General features: G+C 45.5%; 1 protein-coding gene across 1 annotated transcript in view; it reads left to right on the top strand.

Moving 5' to 3' along the window:
• Window positions 1-16872, top strand: part of OBSCN (obscurin, cytoskeletal calmodulin and titin-interacting RhoGEF) — a 233575-nt gene that overhangs the window by 185398 nt on the left and 31305 nt on the right. The window contains exons 80-89 of the mRNA XM_018558648.1: window positions 4141-4289; window positions 6247-6447; window positions 7677-7759; window positions 8663-8836; window positions 8948-9107; window positions 12553-12669; window positions 12996-13160; window positions 14098-14256; window positions 14355-14532; window positions 15547-15660. Of these exons, the coding sequence (XP_018414150.1) occupies window positions 4141-4289; window positions 6247-6447; window positions 7677-7759; window positions 8663-8836; window positions 8948-9107; window positions 12553-12669; window positions 12996-13160; window positions 14098-14256; window positions 14355-14532; window positions 15547-15660 (1500 nt within the window). The remainder of the gene's footprint in view (window positions 1-4140; window positions 4290-6246; window positions 6448-7676; window positions 7760-8662; window positions 8837-8947; window positions 9108-12552; window positions 12670-12995; window positions 13161-14097; window positions 14257-14354; window positions 14533-15546; window positions 15661-16872) is intronic.

Here is a 16872-nt window from a genome sequence, read left to right as displayed (position 1 = left end):
TGAGAATATAAAGGATGCGGGTTCGTTTGTGTAGGACCTTATGTATGATCAGGGTAGAGCTTAATTTTTGTACATTAAAAACATTCAAAGTCCTGACCTGAATCCTATTGAGATGCTGTAGCATGACCCTAAAAAGGCGGTTCATGCTCGAAAACCTTCCAATGTGGCTGAATTACAACAATTCTGCAAAGATGAGTGGACCAAAATTCCTGTAACAGACTCATTGCAAGTTATCGCAAACGCTTGATTGCAGTTCTTGCTGCTAAGGGTGGCCCAACCAGTTATTAGGTTTAGGGGGCAAACACTTTTTCACACAGGGCCATGTGGGTTTGGATTTTGTTTCCCCTAATAATGTTATCTTTGACTAATACGTACATTTGATTGATGATCTGAAACATTAAAGTGTGACAAACGTGCAAAACAATGAAAAATCAAGAAGGGGGCCAACACTTTTTCACACAACTGTACACGTACATATCTTATCTTACAAAGACTACAAATTTTACAAACACAATAGAGATTTTGTGCTGTAGATGGAAGAATGATTCACTTTTCAGCAGAACAAAATTATTGTCAATGGTCTTTCTATACATAGTGCATCCCATGATACCGATTAACCTAATATAACAGGTTTTCTAAAGAGAGTGCAGGATAAACTGTTTACTTTCAGGCTCTCTCTCTCTCTCTCTCTCTCTCTGATCGACCTGCATCAGAGCAGGCAGGGAGGAGGAGGGAGAGTGTCACGTACCTGGAGTGAGACCGGATGGAGGAGGTGGCGTCCCTTGCTTCCTGTGTCCAACTTTCCTGGATATGGGGACAGGGAGAGAAGGACACAAGGTAGCACTGGTCCCTGGATGGTTGCAAACCTGATGCAGGCGAGGTACCGAAGCAGGAGGCAGGAGCTGAGTCAGGATCACAAGGTCGGAGTCAAACCAAGCAGGAACAGCAGTGCAGAGTCTAGTGGCCATAATGCAGTATTGCATCATGCCATCGCCCTGAGAATTGTTTATAATTAGACCCCAAAGTGTATCTATGGTAAAAATAAAAATGACATACAAGCTACATCTATAAATGTTTCATTTTTCAGTCCCGGACATAAAAAAGTATAGAGAATATAGAAGAACACTATACATTTCCTTTGGACTGATCACAAACATGTACATATCTTACAAAGACTACACATTTTACATACACAATAGAGATGTTGTGCTGTAGACGGAAGAATGATTCACTTTTCAGCAGAACAAATGTATTTTCCATGGTCTTTCTATATGTTGCACTGTTTCTATCTAGTAGGAAATTCGTCTTTGACTCAGACTGTGAGAAATGTCAAATATTGCGCAGGTCTGTTTGCGTCACGCCTTGTTCAGTGTAGCGGCTTTGCGTTATTAGAACGGATTGATGAACAGGAGTGGGACTGCGTCGGCGGTTGAACCTGTGACAGTGTGACACATTATATATTCCCTGCGTGATGCTTTTGCTGAATGATACCCCATAAGGCTTAGCTGGGGGATATCAATATTCAGAGATCGGGGGAAGATCAGGAAACAGATCTTCAGTCTTTACTGTGTTATCAAGCTGAGAGGGAACATTAGTCAGTGTGTTCGGTGCTCAGTATGTACATATATTTACATTCTCTAGCAGCTTCCCATCATTCAACCAACACGTCTCGCTGGTAACATTATTTCCTTTACAGGAGAAAAGCTTTTCTGCTTACACTATATTGCCAAAAGTATTGGGCCCCTCCCCCTCCAAATCATTGGATTCAGGTGTTCCGTGACATTTCCCGGCTACTAAATATTCCGCGGTCACCTGTTAGTGTTATTATAACAAAGTGGAAGCGACTGGGAACAACAGCAACTCAGCCAGGAAGTGGTCGGCCACGTAAATGACAGAGCGGGGTCAGCGCATGCTGAAGCGCACAGTGCGCAGAAGTCGCCAACTGTCTGCAGAGTCAATAGCTACAGACCTCCAAACTTGGCGTGGCCTTCAGATTGGCGCAACAACAGTATGTAGAGAGCTTCATGGAATGGGTTTCCATGGCCGAGCAGCTGCATCCAAGCCTTACATCACCAAGTGCAATGCAAAGCGTGGGATGCCGTGGTGTAAAGCACGCCGCCACTGGACTCTAGAGAAGTGGAGACGTGTTCTCTGGAGTGACCAATCACGCTTCTCTGTCTGGCAATCTGATGGACGTGTCTGGGTTTGGCGGTTGCCAGGAGAACGGCACTTGCCTGACTGCATTGTGCCAAGTGTAATGTTTGGGGGAGGGGGGTTTATGGGGGGGGGATGTTTTTCAGGGGTTGGTCTTGGCCCCTTAGTTCCAGTGAAGGGAACGCTTAAGGCATCAGCACACCAAGTCATTTTGGTCAATTTCATGCTCCCAACTTTGTGGGAGGAGTTTGGGGACGGCCCCTTCCTGTTCCAACATGACTGCGCACCAGTGCACAATGCAAGGTCCATAAAGACATGGATGGGGGAGTTTGGGGTGGAGGAACTTGACTGGCCGCCCAGAGTCCTGACCTCAACCCCATAGAACACCTTTGGGATGAATTAGAGTGGAGACTGTGAGCCCGGCCTTCTCCTCCAACATCAGTACCTGACCTCACAAATGGTCCAACATTCCCATAGACACACTCCTAAACCTTGTGGACGCCTTCCCAGAAGAGTTTAAGCTGTCATAGCGGCAAAGGGCGGAGCCAACCCAATAATGAACCCTACGGACTAAGACTGGGATGCCATTAAAGTTCATGTGGCTATATAGTATATATCCTAACCCAAGAACTAAAATGTAGTATTTTGCAGCCTTTCAGTACTTAGATGTGGTGGCTGCATTAGGTTTTTTTTTCGGGCTAAGAACATTTCCTTCAAGTAAAGAAAGATACCTGTTGATCCTGTCAGAAATCCAATGTCCTTGTAACTTCCTGTGCACTTAAACCAGGTTTCCTTAAAGGAGAACTATAGGGTTAGGGCTTTTCCCCATAGTTCTCCTTAGGGTAACGGGAGGACACAAACTAGCGTCCTCCCGTCACCCTAAGCTCAGTATACCGCGAGCTACAGCTTGCGGTATACTGAGACATCACAGTATACCGCAAGCTACTGCTCGCGGTATATGACGACGACGCAGCTGAAGCGGATGCCGACAATTGTGCCGGGATCCGCCCAGCTGCGTGAGTGACAGCTGGCTCTACCTATCTAGGGGCAGAGCCAGCTGTACCTACCTGCCCCCTCCCCCATCCGATCCGCCAGTCAGCGCTGGCGGATCGGAGGGGGGAATCCAGCCCCTCCCCTGTCACGGCAGAGAGCTGTGACAGGATCGAGAAGTGAGCGAACGCTGGTATGTGTTCGCTCACCTCCCGATCTACTGAGCCGACCTGTGACAGTCTCATTGTCACAGGTCGGCTAGAACTATGAGTATAGCTGCACTGCACAGTACATGAAAGGGATCGGATAGCTGTAGATATAATAAGTAAAAGAATAAGGAATACGATGTACTTCATGCTCTGTAGGAGAATACATTTTGCTGATAAGCATGAACTAAAACAAATACAAATGACCAGAAGTGCAACCTTTACCACCAATGGTCAGTAGAGAAATGTCCAGTACAAGTCATGGTCAGTATAGTCTCACTTTGTTTTGGCGGTCATTGGTAGAAGACCCCCTTCTTATTGGTGGTTATTGGAAGAAGACCCCCTTCTTACTTTGGTGGTCATTGGGAGCAGAATCTCTTCTTATTTTTGTGGTCATTGTGAGAAGAATCTCTTCTTATTTTGGTGTTATTGGGAGAAGAATCTCTTCATATTTTGGTGGTCATTCGGAGAAGAACTCCTTTTTATTTTCTTATTTTTTGGTCAAGGCAGTCAAAGGCCAATGGTATCAAGCAACCACTTAGCCACCACAATGCGTAGTGTTTTTTACATTTAGAGTAACACATTTAAAAAGCCCAAGATGAACCTCAGGTGCGTCTGAACTCGTTTTTTGTTTTCCAGCCCACTAGGAATGCTAGTAGAAACAATCTCTCTTTTTAAAAACGCCTCATTGTACACTTTAAATCCTGGCTCTCGGACAAAGTTTGATATATGTATCAGTTTGCTTTCAAGCTTTTTTTTCAGCATAGTTTTTGCTGTTATTATTTCATAGCTTCTCTTCGAGTGCCTGGAATGCCCGGTATGGACAGTGACGATGAATCCAAGACGCCTTCTGCTTCTCCACGTCACGGCAGGTCCAGACCGTCCTCCGTTGCTGTTGAGTCTTCATCAGAGTCAGAAGATGGGGATTCCAGAGGAGAGGTAAAGAGCAATATGTCTACCTGTATCCATTATAACCCTGTTGTTCCAACTGTGGGTTGGAATAAAACTAACTGACGGCCTGTAGAGGGATGAAGTCCAAAGCAATACATTTTGATGATCTTCAGATGCAGAAATGCCTATAGGTCAAGCTGGTAATTTTTATCTGATGGGCTTTCCAAGAAAGCCACACACAGTTAAAGGGCGTGGATTGAGGGATCTGTACTGCCGACCATTGTATTCAGCAGTTGCGGCACCTGCGACTGCCTGAATACAATGCTGCTGCTGAACAGTGACTGCATTCTATCACATGACATGGTATTCAGGCAGATGCAGGTGCGCAAGTGCTGATAATTTTCCACCTAACAGTAGTTTTTTTATGCAACTTTTGTTGTGCCGCGGGATGTTTGCTGGGGCACCCGCAGCTTGAATTTCCCTTGATTCAGCAGGAATTGGTCAAATTTCAAGGTGTCTATGGCCACCCTTACAGAGGTCACATCATTACCTTCCTCACATATCATGGATGACTGTTGTCCGCATTAGGTCTCACATGTCCCTTTTGCCCAATTTAAAGTTTACAGATCTTTGTGTTACGAAAGTGCACTGGCTCAGAATGATTTTAGAATGGTGTACAAAGAACTTCCAAGCGGTTACTATTAAGAATGTTGTTGCTTTATGCTAGAAAATCTATTTTGCCATGGAGAAAAGAGAAAGACTCCCATCTGCCATACCCAAATGCAGCCAAAATGTTTTATATTGGTTTGGATAGAGCAGTGAGGGGTTAGAGCCATGGTCGGGTCTTAATCTCGATCTCGGTCTATGTATGAGTGACTTCCCTTCCTGTGAGGACTGGAAATTTGCATCGTTATCAGACTGACGAAGGGTTACCATATCTACCAGTGTTTTTGCCTATTTCAAAGATAACTTATCCCCCCCTTGCCACTTATTGTACAGGTTTCAAAGGGACGGGAAGTGTGGGAAAATCTCCCCCATTGGGGTCACTGACAGAAATAGAAACCTGACATAAATTTTTGCCACACTATCCAAAACTGAAAAATATCTGGTTGGAGCTAGGCTTTTAACTGTTTATTCGGCTGGTAACTGCTCCATTGCCTCACTGCAAATTTACTTATAGAAGTCCAGCCATGGCCGGATTTCCCACAAGGCCAACCAAGGCCCGGCCACGGGGCAGCAAGCAGTAGAGGGGCAGCAGGGTGTAGAATTTTCTATCTCCTGATAACCAGGACAGGCAGTTCCGGGCGCCGGACGGGTAGTTGTTTTCTACATTTAGCCCTGCTTTGGGCAAGCAGGGCTAAATGTACAGTGGGGAAGCCGCTGCTTGTTTGTACAAGTGATACCGGCGATGTCGCCGAGATCACTTGGATGCAGCCTGCAGGTCTGCCATTCTCCAGCGGAGGGGGGGTTGGCGGGTAGGGGAGCACATTGAGAAACCTGGCGTTGGGGTAGCAGAAAGAGTAAATCCGGCCACGAGTCCAGCCTGTTCAGAACAGTTCGGAAAAATGTGGCAACTATAGCTATTGTTTTAGATTTCCAATGCATGATACATAGGGGGGAATGTATTAAAACTGGAGCAGAGAAAACATGGAGCAGCTGTGCATGGCAGCCAATCAGCCTCTCTCTTCATTTTGTTCAGTTAAGATTTGAAAATGAAACAGAGATGCTGATTGGTTGCCATGCACAGCTCCTCCATATTTTCTCTGCTCCAGTTTTGATAAATCCCCCTCACAGTGTTTTCAATTATTGAAAAAATTTGAAGGAACTTCTACATATCCTCTTCTACTTGAAAGGTGTAAAATCCTGTCTAGGTACCTTTAAGGCCATGTGGGAGAAGATTGGGAAACTTGCTAACAAGATTGCCTTGGCAGCTTGCTTTTTAGATATTTGCCCAGCTTTAAGTGTGTAGATTTGTTTTTGGCAACATTGTTCTTTGTGATTTCAGATATTCGACATTTACATGGTCACAGCTGACTACAACCCAATAACAGTCGAGAAGGAAACCATAACTCTGAAAGAGGGTCAGTATGTGGAAGTCCTCGACTCTGCCCATCCCCTGAAGTGGCTTGTCAGGACAAAACCAACCAAGATAAGCGCCTCCCGACAGGGATGGGTGTCACCTGCTTACTTAGATAAGCGTTTGAAGGTAAACATTAGGGTAAAGGGAAAACTATACTATAGATATAACATGTAAAATTATTATAAAAGCCATTTTGTAGTTTTAGAGGGTTATCCACAAAGCCAGCTGAAGGATCAGCCATAGCTCTAGCTGATCCTTCGGCTAGCGTCGGCCGCCGGAGCACTTCGGTTCAGTAGAACCGAAGGGCTGCTGTACAGGCTATTCACTATAGCTCGTACAGCTCCCGAAGCTGGCCAAGCAGCTCAGCCCAGCTGAAGCATATGCTTCGACTGAGCCGAAGTGAAACCCAAAGCGGGCTAAACGGCCGGCCGAAAGCCTCGCAACTGACAGCTGGGCAGAGCCAGCCATGATCTCACGGCTGGCTCCGCCCAGTTGCAATGACAGATCAGCGTCCCCAGGTTACCTGGGGACGCTGAACTGTCATTAAACAATGACAACTTGGCTGAGCACGGCCGGCTACGCCCAGTTGTTATTCATTGGCCGGAACCTCTTAGAAGACTCTAGCAGGTCCCGGCCAATAGGAAACAGTTGGTCGGAGCTAGCTGTCACTGCTATCACCACCCAATTGTTTTTTTTGTTTTTTTAAATTTCAATAATCTTTATTTTTTAACATTTATCAATTATTTACTTTTGTAAACATTTTTTTCCTGTTTTGCTATTCTGCTTGATACCACGGAGGTACCGAGCAGAATAGCCGAGCCGAATGCTGCTCTGTGACATTTGGCTATTCACTCACTGCCGTTCGGCCCCTATGAGAATAGGCCGAACTGCAGCGAATAGCCTGCCGGAGGTTCGGCTCAGCCAATCCAGTTGTAGGAGCTGCTGAGTTGAACTCCTCCTGTACTTCGGCTCAGCCGAACATGCTGAGCATGTTCAGCCGAACCGAAGCCAGCCGAAGCCAGCCGAAGCAAGCCGATGTACGGTTGAAATCAGCCGTACAAGCCAGAAGTGAATAGCCGAAAAAGCGTTCGGCTCACTTCACTTTGGGTCGGTTGTTCACACGGCTGCCTTCGGCAGCTTTGTGAATAACCCTCTTAGTGTTATTCATAATCTGCACCTAGTTGGAGTTTTTTTTAAAACTATTGAAAAATTCACCGTCTTGCTTCTTGTAACCAAAGGCCTTACAGTGAGAACATATGAAGAATGCTGGAGTTAAACTTTCAGAATTTGCTTAAAAAAACAATTTTAACAGGGAAATGTAATTGTGTTGTTTTTGTTTATTTGTTTGTTTCAAGCTTTCACCCGAATGGGGAGCAGGAGATGTCGTAGAATTTTCAGGAGAATCTATTTCCGAAGAAGATTATAAAAAGAAATTCAGGTATTTCATTGATGGACTATTGGCAGACCCCATTGCAGCTCCACCTAAGTATTAGAATGTTGCTGGGTGAAATGAAATGTCTCCTACCACTTCCCCACTGACCCCCCCCTGAATGCACTCCCACGACCTGGTTATGGGAATCCACACGATACCCACATTTATCCACCATTGTAACCCCATTGGGCTAGACAGAGAACTTCACACCATTAGTGTACCTACTCTACCAACTGGATGTTCTCCATATGTACATTGATATGTGAACCCTTGTTGACACTGCATGGATAATCTTGTTATGCCCTTGTGGACCCTAACATGTTTTATAACTATGCATGCTTTTGTCATTGTGTTTGTGTACTATGCAAAACACCTTAAATAAAGAATTTATTTAAAAAAAAAAGATCCTCAAGACCGGACTCCTTCTGGTCAGGAGTGGTGATGGGCTCGGGCGTGTTCGCGGCTCCGCGTGCTAGGCCCGCCAGGGGGCTGATAGTGCCGCGGCGCCGGTCGGGGGCGCTGAGACATTACCCGATCTCTGCAGCTGCGGACCGGGGTAGTGTCTCGGTGCCTGTGATTGGCGCTGCGGCGCTGTTGGCTTCCTGGCGGCTCGGCGCGTGGAGTTGCGGGCACGCCGAGCCCATCACTAGTCAGGAGTGCAGTGGGATATACCTTGGACTGGCTGTCCTCAAGTCACTTTTTTTTTAACCATTTATTGAAATTAATAGGGCTTCCTTGGGACTGTGTTAAGCACTTATAAATGTATATTTTTCTTTAAAGCACCAATATGGCTGCATAAGACCATACTGATAATGTATAAAGGGCGCCAAAGGGTAAAAACTGAAAAGTTACCTAGATTCTAACAGTTTTTGGTTAAAAAAAAAAAATGTCTCCTCTTTTTCTTCCCAGCATTCTTATTCAAGATCTATTAGTCTCAGAGAAGGAATATGTCCAGGATCTCCAGTTCCTGTCAACCCATCACATAAATTACACAGAGACCTGTGTTGAAATTCCTGAGGCAGTGGCCAATCAGAAGACCATTATTTTCAGAAACATTGGTGACATTGGTGACTTCCATGCCAGGTCTGTATAAGATATTTGATTAACATTTATTAAAGCCTAGATATGAAATATCATAGCCAAGGGCAATGTGTAAATTCTGTGTTATAATGAAGTAACTTTATTCCTCCACAGAACTTTCTTACAAGACCTTAAAAATTGTGATACAGATGATGACATTGCCATGTGCTTCATCAGAAGTGAAGAAGAGTTTAATAAGTACATTATGTACCTGGTGGGTCGTGTGCAGGCTGAGTCTGTCGTGGTCAATGATGCCATTCAGGAGTTCTATAAAGTATGTATTGGTGCTTTCATTCTTTCCTACCTTTTCCTATTCTATCATCTATCAATAATCTATCTTCTTCCAAACTTGACTTCAGCTTTAAAGATTAGGTGACAGATCTACTGACTTTTCCAGGGCAATGAAAGCTTAACGTTGAACTCCGGGTACAAAATTGTTTATTTAAATATATTCCTCAATAGATACAAAGGATATACATTGATCAGCCATAACACTATGACCACTGAGAGGTGAAGTGTATGCATTGATTATCTGGTTACCATGGCACCTGGAAGTGGGGGGGATGTATTACAATGGCATCTGGAAGTGGTGGGGGATATATTACAATGACACCTGGAAGTGGGGGGCATATATTACAATGACACCTGGAAGTGGGGGGGGGGTATTACAATGGCACCTGGAAGGGGGGGGGATATATTAGGCAGCAAGTAAACATTTTGGCACTGAAGTTGATGTGTTGGAAGCAGAAAAACTACTTTGACAAGGGCCAAATTATGATGGCTAGGCAACTGGGTCAGAGCAACTCCAAAACTGCAGCTCTTGTGGGATGTTCCCGGTCTGCAGTGGTCATGACCGACCAAAAGTGGGCAAAAGAAGGAAAACCAGTGAACCAGCAACAGAGTCATTGGCGGCCAAGGTTCCCTGATGCATGTGGAGAGTGAAGGCTGGCCTGTTTAGTCTGAACCAATAGAAAAATTACTGTAGTTCAAATAAAATTTAAAGCTGGTTCAAATAGAAAGGTTTCTGAACACACAGCGCATAACAGTTTCTTGCATACGGGCCTGCACAGCCTAGAATGGACTTGTGAGCATCAGAACTGGACCATGGAACAATTGAAGAAAGTGGTCTGGCCTGAGGAATCACGTTTTCTTTTACATCATATGAATGGCCATGTCTGTGTCTGTCATGTATCGGGGGAAGACATGCCACCAGGATGCACTATGGGAAGAATACAAGCCGGCGGAGGCAGTGTGATGCTTTGGGCAATGTTCTGCTGGGAAACCTCGGGTCCTGCCATTCATGTGAATGTTACACTGACACGAACAACCAACCTAAACATTGTTACTGACCAAGTACACCCCTTCATGAAAACGGTATTCCCTGATGGCAGTGGCCTCATTCATTGGGATAATGTGTCCTGTAATGCTGCAAAAATGGTTCAAGAATGGTTTGAGGAACAGAACAAGTTTGAGATGTTGACTTGGCCTCCAAATTCTCCAGATCTCAATCCAATCGATCATCTGTGGAATGTGTTGGAAAAGCAAGTACAATCCATGGAGGCCGATCACCTCGCAACTTACAGGACTTAAAGGATCTGCTACTGAGGACTTGGTGCCAGATTCCACAGCACACCTTCAAGGTCTAGTGGGGTCCATGCCTCAATGGGTCAGGAAAAGGGGGATCTACTCAATATAAGGCAGGTGATCTGGCTGAGTGTTGTAAATCAAATTTGTGTGCACCAAATGTCCGTTCATACCCAGGTATTAGCTTGTAAGAGCTGCAGGGACCTCATCACTGTGCTGTACGTAGCCTATGCAGTGAGCAGAGCTGTAGGAGGGGCCCACGGGGCTCCATCCACTACAGGCTGCCTGCAGAAATATACAGGGGGATCGGGGTGGAGACAAGAAGACCAGTCACTCTACACGAGGAGACAGCAGCAGTAAGCGGTCTTTATTACAGGAAGCTCTAAGCCTCACACTGTATTACTGCACAGATCTGGAGGAAATACACAAAGCTCACCAAGATTCAAGGAACACACATGACTCTTTCTTGTATGTGGACAATATTTACTATGTGACGCATGATATGTATTAGAATAGGGCCAACTTTAATCAAGAACTTCTAAAAATAAAATAACAAGAGGAAAATAAAGAGACCAATAAAAGATAAAATGATGAAACCAGCTTCTGCTGTAACACTCGCCTTCACTTCAGAGATTTCACCCGTCGGTGCTTTGCCATAGTGCGTTGGGGGGCATTCAATATGAATGGCGCCTCAGAGCAGTAACGCTTTTGTTTGCCAGAGTTATGTATTTTCCTGCCATCATTCACCTGCTTATTAATCACAAGTCATAAATGATACATCCTATCTACCGGCGGCCTTCCTTCACAGTAAATGAAGTCTCTGCATATAGCCTGGCCATCCGGCAAAGCCAATTAATAATATAACCGGAATTTAAATGCCTGGAATCCATCAGGTGCGTTATTAAGTCTCTCCAGTATTAATCAAGGAGGATTCTCACCGAGGTTCTCACTAAGTGCGTGGAGTATGAATTTAATTAAACTCTTCGGGAGACAAGCTTAGCCTATTATGTATGCTGTTGGGAACGTCGAACAAATGAGCACCGTATCTCTCAGCCCTAGAGATTAAAGCCCAGCTGGACTTTTTGTTTAAGTCAGATAAATATATGTCACGTCTTACAAGTGATTTTCTTTAGAAAGTAGCCACAGCCTGAGTAGAAAAACCTGACCCTTGCCACCATGCAGCAGAGAGGCCCTTGCTTCCTGTGTGGAAGGAGTGGTCTCTCTGCAGAGGTCCAACACGCCCCCTGCTGAGTCAGGGCTGGTACTCTCCAATCAGAAGCCAGAGCCTGAGTAGAAAAGCCTGTCCCCTACCACCATTTAGCAGAAAGATCCTTGCTTGCTGTGTGGAAGGAGTGGTCTCTCTGCAGAGGTCCAACACGCCCCCTGCTGAGTCAGGGCTGGTACTCTCCAATCAGAAGCCAGAGCCTGAGTAGAAAAGCCTGTCTCCTTCCACCATTTAGCAGAAAGACCCTTGCTGCCGGTGTGGAAGGAGTGGTTTCTCCTCAGAGGTAAAACACTCCCCTTGCTGAGTCAGGGCCAGTGCTCTCCAATCAGCAGCCACAGCCTGTGTAGAAGAGCCTGTCCCCTGCCACCATGCAGCAGAAATACCCTTGCTTCCTGTGTGGAAGCAGTGGTCTTTCTGCAGAGGTCCGACATGCTGAGTCAGGTTTGGTGCTCTCCAATCAGCAGCCACAGCCTGTGTAGAAGAGCCTGTCCCCTGCCACCATGCAGCAGAAATACCCTTGCTTCCTGTGTGGAAGCAGTGGTCTTTCTGCAGAGGTCCGACATGCTGAGTCAGGTTTGGTGCTCTCCAATCAGCAGCCACAGCCTGTGTAGAGGAGCCTGTCCCCTGCCACCATGCAGCAGAAATACCCTTGCTTTCTGTGTGGAAGGAGTGGTCTCTCTGCAGAGGTCCGACGTGCCCCCTGCTGAGTCAGGACTGGTGCTCTCAAATCAGCAGCCACAGACTGTGTAGAAGAACTTGTCTCCTGCCACCATGCTGCAGAGAAGGACCCTTGCTGTCTTTGTGGAAGCAGTGGTCTTTCTGGAGCTTTTTGATATCTGCCTGGAGCTCAGCTTTGAGAAATGTAATGCATGCTTGCCGCCTTCCCACTGACACATGCTATCTATTTCAGAAATATACAGAGGACACTTTGACACTTGCCGACCCCTCCAAGCCTCCAGTGCCACCACTGCAACACTATCTGGAACGTCCAATCAGCAGAATACACAGATATCAAATCATCCTGAAGGTGAGGAAGTCTAAAGCATGCATGATGGCGTTCCATATGTATGTAGAGAGAGCTTTCTTCGCTCTACTCCTGCATGAGCTGTGCTGCCACTCAGTTGTATTGGAGTAGGTGACACCAACACTGAGGCATAGTCTGGTTTTGCATGGCATCATCCATTGGAATCACTACAAGCACCACCATGAACTGTATTTGGTCCAGCGTCATTATCAATGAGCAGTTCTACATAGGATTTCCCCCTCCAACCTTGCCGTCCAAGGCGTTGGCCCATCTGTGTCTTATGGTAATGATGTCAATGTAATACGTTCTTTATGAATTATTTTATCCAGGATATGATCCGGAACAAGGCAAGGAACGGGAAGAACTGCGCGCTGCTGGAGCAGGCTTACGCCATAGTGTCCGCACTTACACGCCGGGCGGAGAACTTCCTGCATGTGTCACTGATTGAGAACTACCCGGGTACCCTGGAGGCCCTAGGAGAACCTATCCGCCAGGTCAGTGCCATTCTGCCGTACAAGGGGGTGCTGAATCTACGCATATCAGAAAGGCCTTTCAGAGTTTTTGAGATTAATATGGAAGTTGGAACAACCCTTTAATCTGATCTGCTATTATGCCTAAAGCCTGTCTTTATATTATCTTCCCACAATGCCCTGCACAACAGAAATCAGACTGAGAGTGGGAGGTTCTGCCCCGTGAGCCTATTCGGCTATATTTCATTTCATAGTGTTGCCATCTAACATGGTCATTGGCTTCTGTCTATAAACTAGTATGATAGTCTACTGAGCACACCCAAGATGGCTGCCTCACCTTCAATCTGCCCCCAACACTAATTTAATAAGTGTTTTAAGTTGGGAAAAAAAGTGCTATAGAAATATGAATTAATAAAAAAATTATAATAATTGCCTATTAAATACAGTATATAGACCCTGCCTCCTGCTTTGCAGTGTGCCACAGTGGTTGAGCGTTACAGTTACTTATCTGGGACAGAAGTCCTCACCTGATATCTTAAAGGAGAACTATGAGGTGGGGTACTTTTCACTCATCCTCATAGTTCCAGCCGACCTGTGACAATGAGACTGTCACAGGTCGGCTCAGTAGATCGGGAGGTGATTACGACTGGGCGGAGCCAGTCGTGAGATTTATCCGCAAGTAACACCAGCACCCACCTTCATATTGGGATTCTGGTCTGGAGTGCGGTTGATTTTGGACCACTATTGTAGTTTCTTTTGGGGGCACATGTGACAAGGTGACAATGATGGAGCACAATTGACACCCTATAACACAATGTGCTTCAACAAGGAACTTCGTGGCACAACCAGCAGGTATTATTTTCACCAAGTTAACACATATACAGGATTTTAGTGATTGGGATTATACGAGTGTGGACTAAACTTTGCTAATAAAACCCATCCAAATATTGCCTCTGCGTAGGGTCACTTCATCGTCTGGGAAGGCGCCCCAGGAGCCCGAATGGCTTGGAAAGGACACAATCGTCATGTCTTCCTCTTCAAGAATTATCTCATCATCTGTAAACCAAAAAGAGACACCGGGACCGACACGTACAGCTATGTCTTCAAGAACATGATGAAGGTCGGTAGATGTCTTGGATCTGCATGTTATTTTTGTATACTGTACAATACCACGATACCCCTCTGATATTTGACCCTCTGTTACTCTTTTCTCCTCAGTTGACGAACATTGATGTTAACGATCAGGTTGAAGGCGACGATAGGGCCTTTGAGATATGGCATGAGCGAGAGGACTCGGTCCGCAAGTACCTCTTACAAGCCCGTACGGTCATCATCAAGAACTCATGGGTGAAGGAGATTACCGTCATACAGCAGAGATTCAGCCTGCCCCTGTGGAGTAAGTAGTGCTGTATTTTCATTCCATGGGATAGAGGGAGACATCTTTCCTCTAGCTTTCCTGTAGTGTATGTATGTCTTAAATTGTTTATTCTTAGAGTAGGCAAGGATGGGCCAAGGGGTAAGCAGAAGAGGTGGCCACTTTGGTTGCTTTAGTAGAAGGGGGTGCAAAAAGGACAGGACATGCCACCAATGCTCGTAGGGCGCACACTGGGCTTTTTGCCTTAGGTGCCAACGGACCTTATCCTGACAATGAGAGAACTGAAGGCTTAAAACCCCTATTATGTTATTTTCTGCTCTCTGCATCCTGCTAGGGAGAGTTCCCTCCATCGCCACTCTTGGAGTTGCAACAGGAGGAGAGAGTAGATCTCCCCAAAGTGGGCAGAATTCCGATCTTAGACTGTTGTCACCGGAGCAGCGTCCCCATTGGAAGATTTCCCCTCTCATGACAACTCTACAATTTAGGATTTCCAATCACTTCCCGTCTCTCCCTCTTCTAGGGGCTTACAACAATACAAAACGCAAAAGTTTCCCAGCACACTTATCGGCCAGCCTGCAACAAAACAAAGTGCCCTGTCTAGCAATATGTGTTAAAAACAGAAGTTTTAGTTGCGCAACTTTTTGCAAAAAATATGTGGAAGCCGAATATGTGTCGAAGTCTCATCAAGGCCCCTCTGCGTAGTGTGGTCCTAACTCTAATTTATGTGAGTCTCCATATTGGAGCATATTTAAGCAGTAGATAAATCAAAGGATGGTACTGAATGCTTGGAGGGAGCCCACTCCTCCTTAAAGGAACAGAGACGCTCTGGAGGCCCAGCAATCCAACATGTACGCTGAGGCCCCCAGTGCATCCCCACGCCAAATACAGCCCAGCTAAAGATACAAGGCAACCGCAATTTTTAGTTTATTCTTAGATAGTTACATAGTATTTGGGGTTGAATAAAGACATACATCCATCAAGTCCAACCCATATAAGTCCACGCATCATTAATGTTTCTTGATGTTTGTCTTACAGATCCTCCACACTTCATCGAAGTTCTGGCAGATTGTACAGCAGAGCTGGGAGAAACTGTTAAACTGGCCTGCCGAGTCACCGGAACCCCGAAGCCTACTGTCACCTGGTACAAAGGTAATTTGTTCAACTTTTTGACTTTCTGAATACCTACAGTATACCAGATATACCGGACATTTTAACAGGAAGTGATTTTAAAGAGTCGAGGAGTTGAACTCCTTTGTCAATACATCCACAATGGACACTAGTTGGCCATTCCTTTTCCTCCATAGAAAAGGTCTGGTATAGTGCTATCTGTAGGTTCTGGCAGTGCAGTGACAAGGATTTCGGGGTTTCCTATTAAATGTCATTCTGGGTAAGGGAACTGATGGTACGTCAAGTCTTGGATAAGTGGGAAGACTAAACTGAGGACTAATAGACTTTATCAGGAAAGTAGTGATTATTGGCAACCTTTTCTAACCTGTCACAGGGTGTTCCCTTCTCCAGTAGTATGAAATACCCTAAAGTAATATTTAACAGGGAGGGTGGGCTCCTCCTAATGGTTTCGGTCATGAGTGTACAGACCCACGAGCTTCACTACTGTAGTTCCTGAGTAACATACCAAAACTCTTTGGTGGGCCTAAAGGGGTGAATACCTTCCTGAAAACAACAGGCAGGGAGAAAGTAGCCTGTGAATAGGTCAGCTATGCGCCAGAACAACCATCAATGCCCAATAATGACAAAGGGCAATAGGTTTTACTTTTCTCTGTGCTTTTGCCTGTGTGCCACAAGTGATGCTTAAAATTATTTGCTGTTAGGAGGCAGTTGTTTTGCCACCCTTAGTAGGCTTAAAGTACATATAAAGCCATAAGGAACATTTTTCATTTTTGGCTAGTGTAGGGTAAGACCCCTGTCAGGTAATTGTTTTCTGTCCATGTCCCGTTAGGGAGATTTCCCCTCATTTCCTGTACAGCAGAAAGTGAACTGAAATCCATATAAGGTGAGGAAAATCTCATCCTAGACAGTTGTCACTGGAACAGTTGCCCCAATTGGAAGAGTTTCCCTCAACCCCCGTACCAGCTGTAAAATTTTGGCTTCCCTTTAACCTTCTGTCCATTGACGATAGTCACCAGTAAAAATAGAGAGGGTTAATCTTCCCAATGGGTAAACAGACAGCAATATAAACCTGACACAGGATTTAGCCCTTTATTGCTCCATCGAAAACTAGCAAAAGGTTCTGGATTTAGATGCGCTTTAACTTTCTAGTGTTCAACAAAATGTGTCCTTTTTACAGTGGCGTAGTGATTAGCACTTCTGCCTTGCAGCACGGGGGGGGGGGGGGGTTCTACC

The sequence above is a fragment of the Nanorana parkeri genome, unplaced genomic scaffold, assembly GCF_000935625.1.
Source record: "Nanorana parkeri isolate BGI_ZX_2015 unplaced genomic scaffold, ASM93562v1 scaffold351, whole genome shotgun sequence".
Taxonomy (NCBI): Eukaryota; Metazoa; Chordata; class Amphibia; order Anura; family Dicroglossidae; genus Nanorana; species Nanorana parkeri.
Note: the sequence above shows the minus strand (reverse complement) of the source record. Positions and strands in the feature narration are given on the sequence as shown.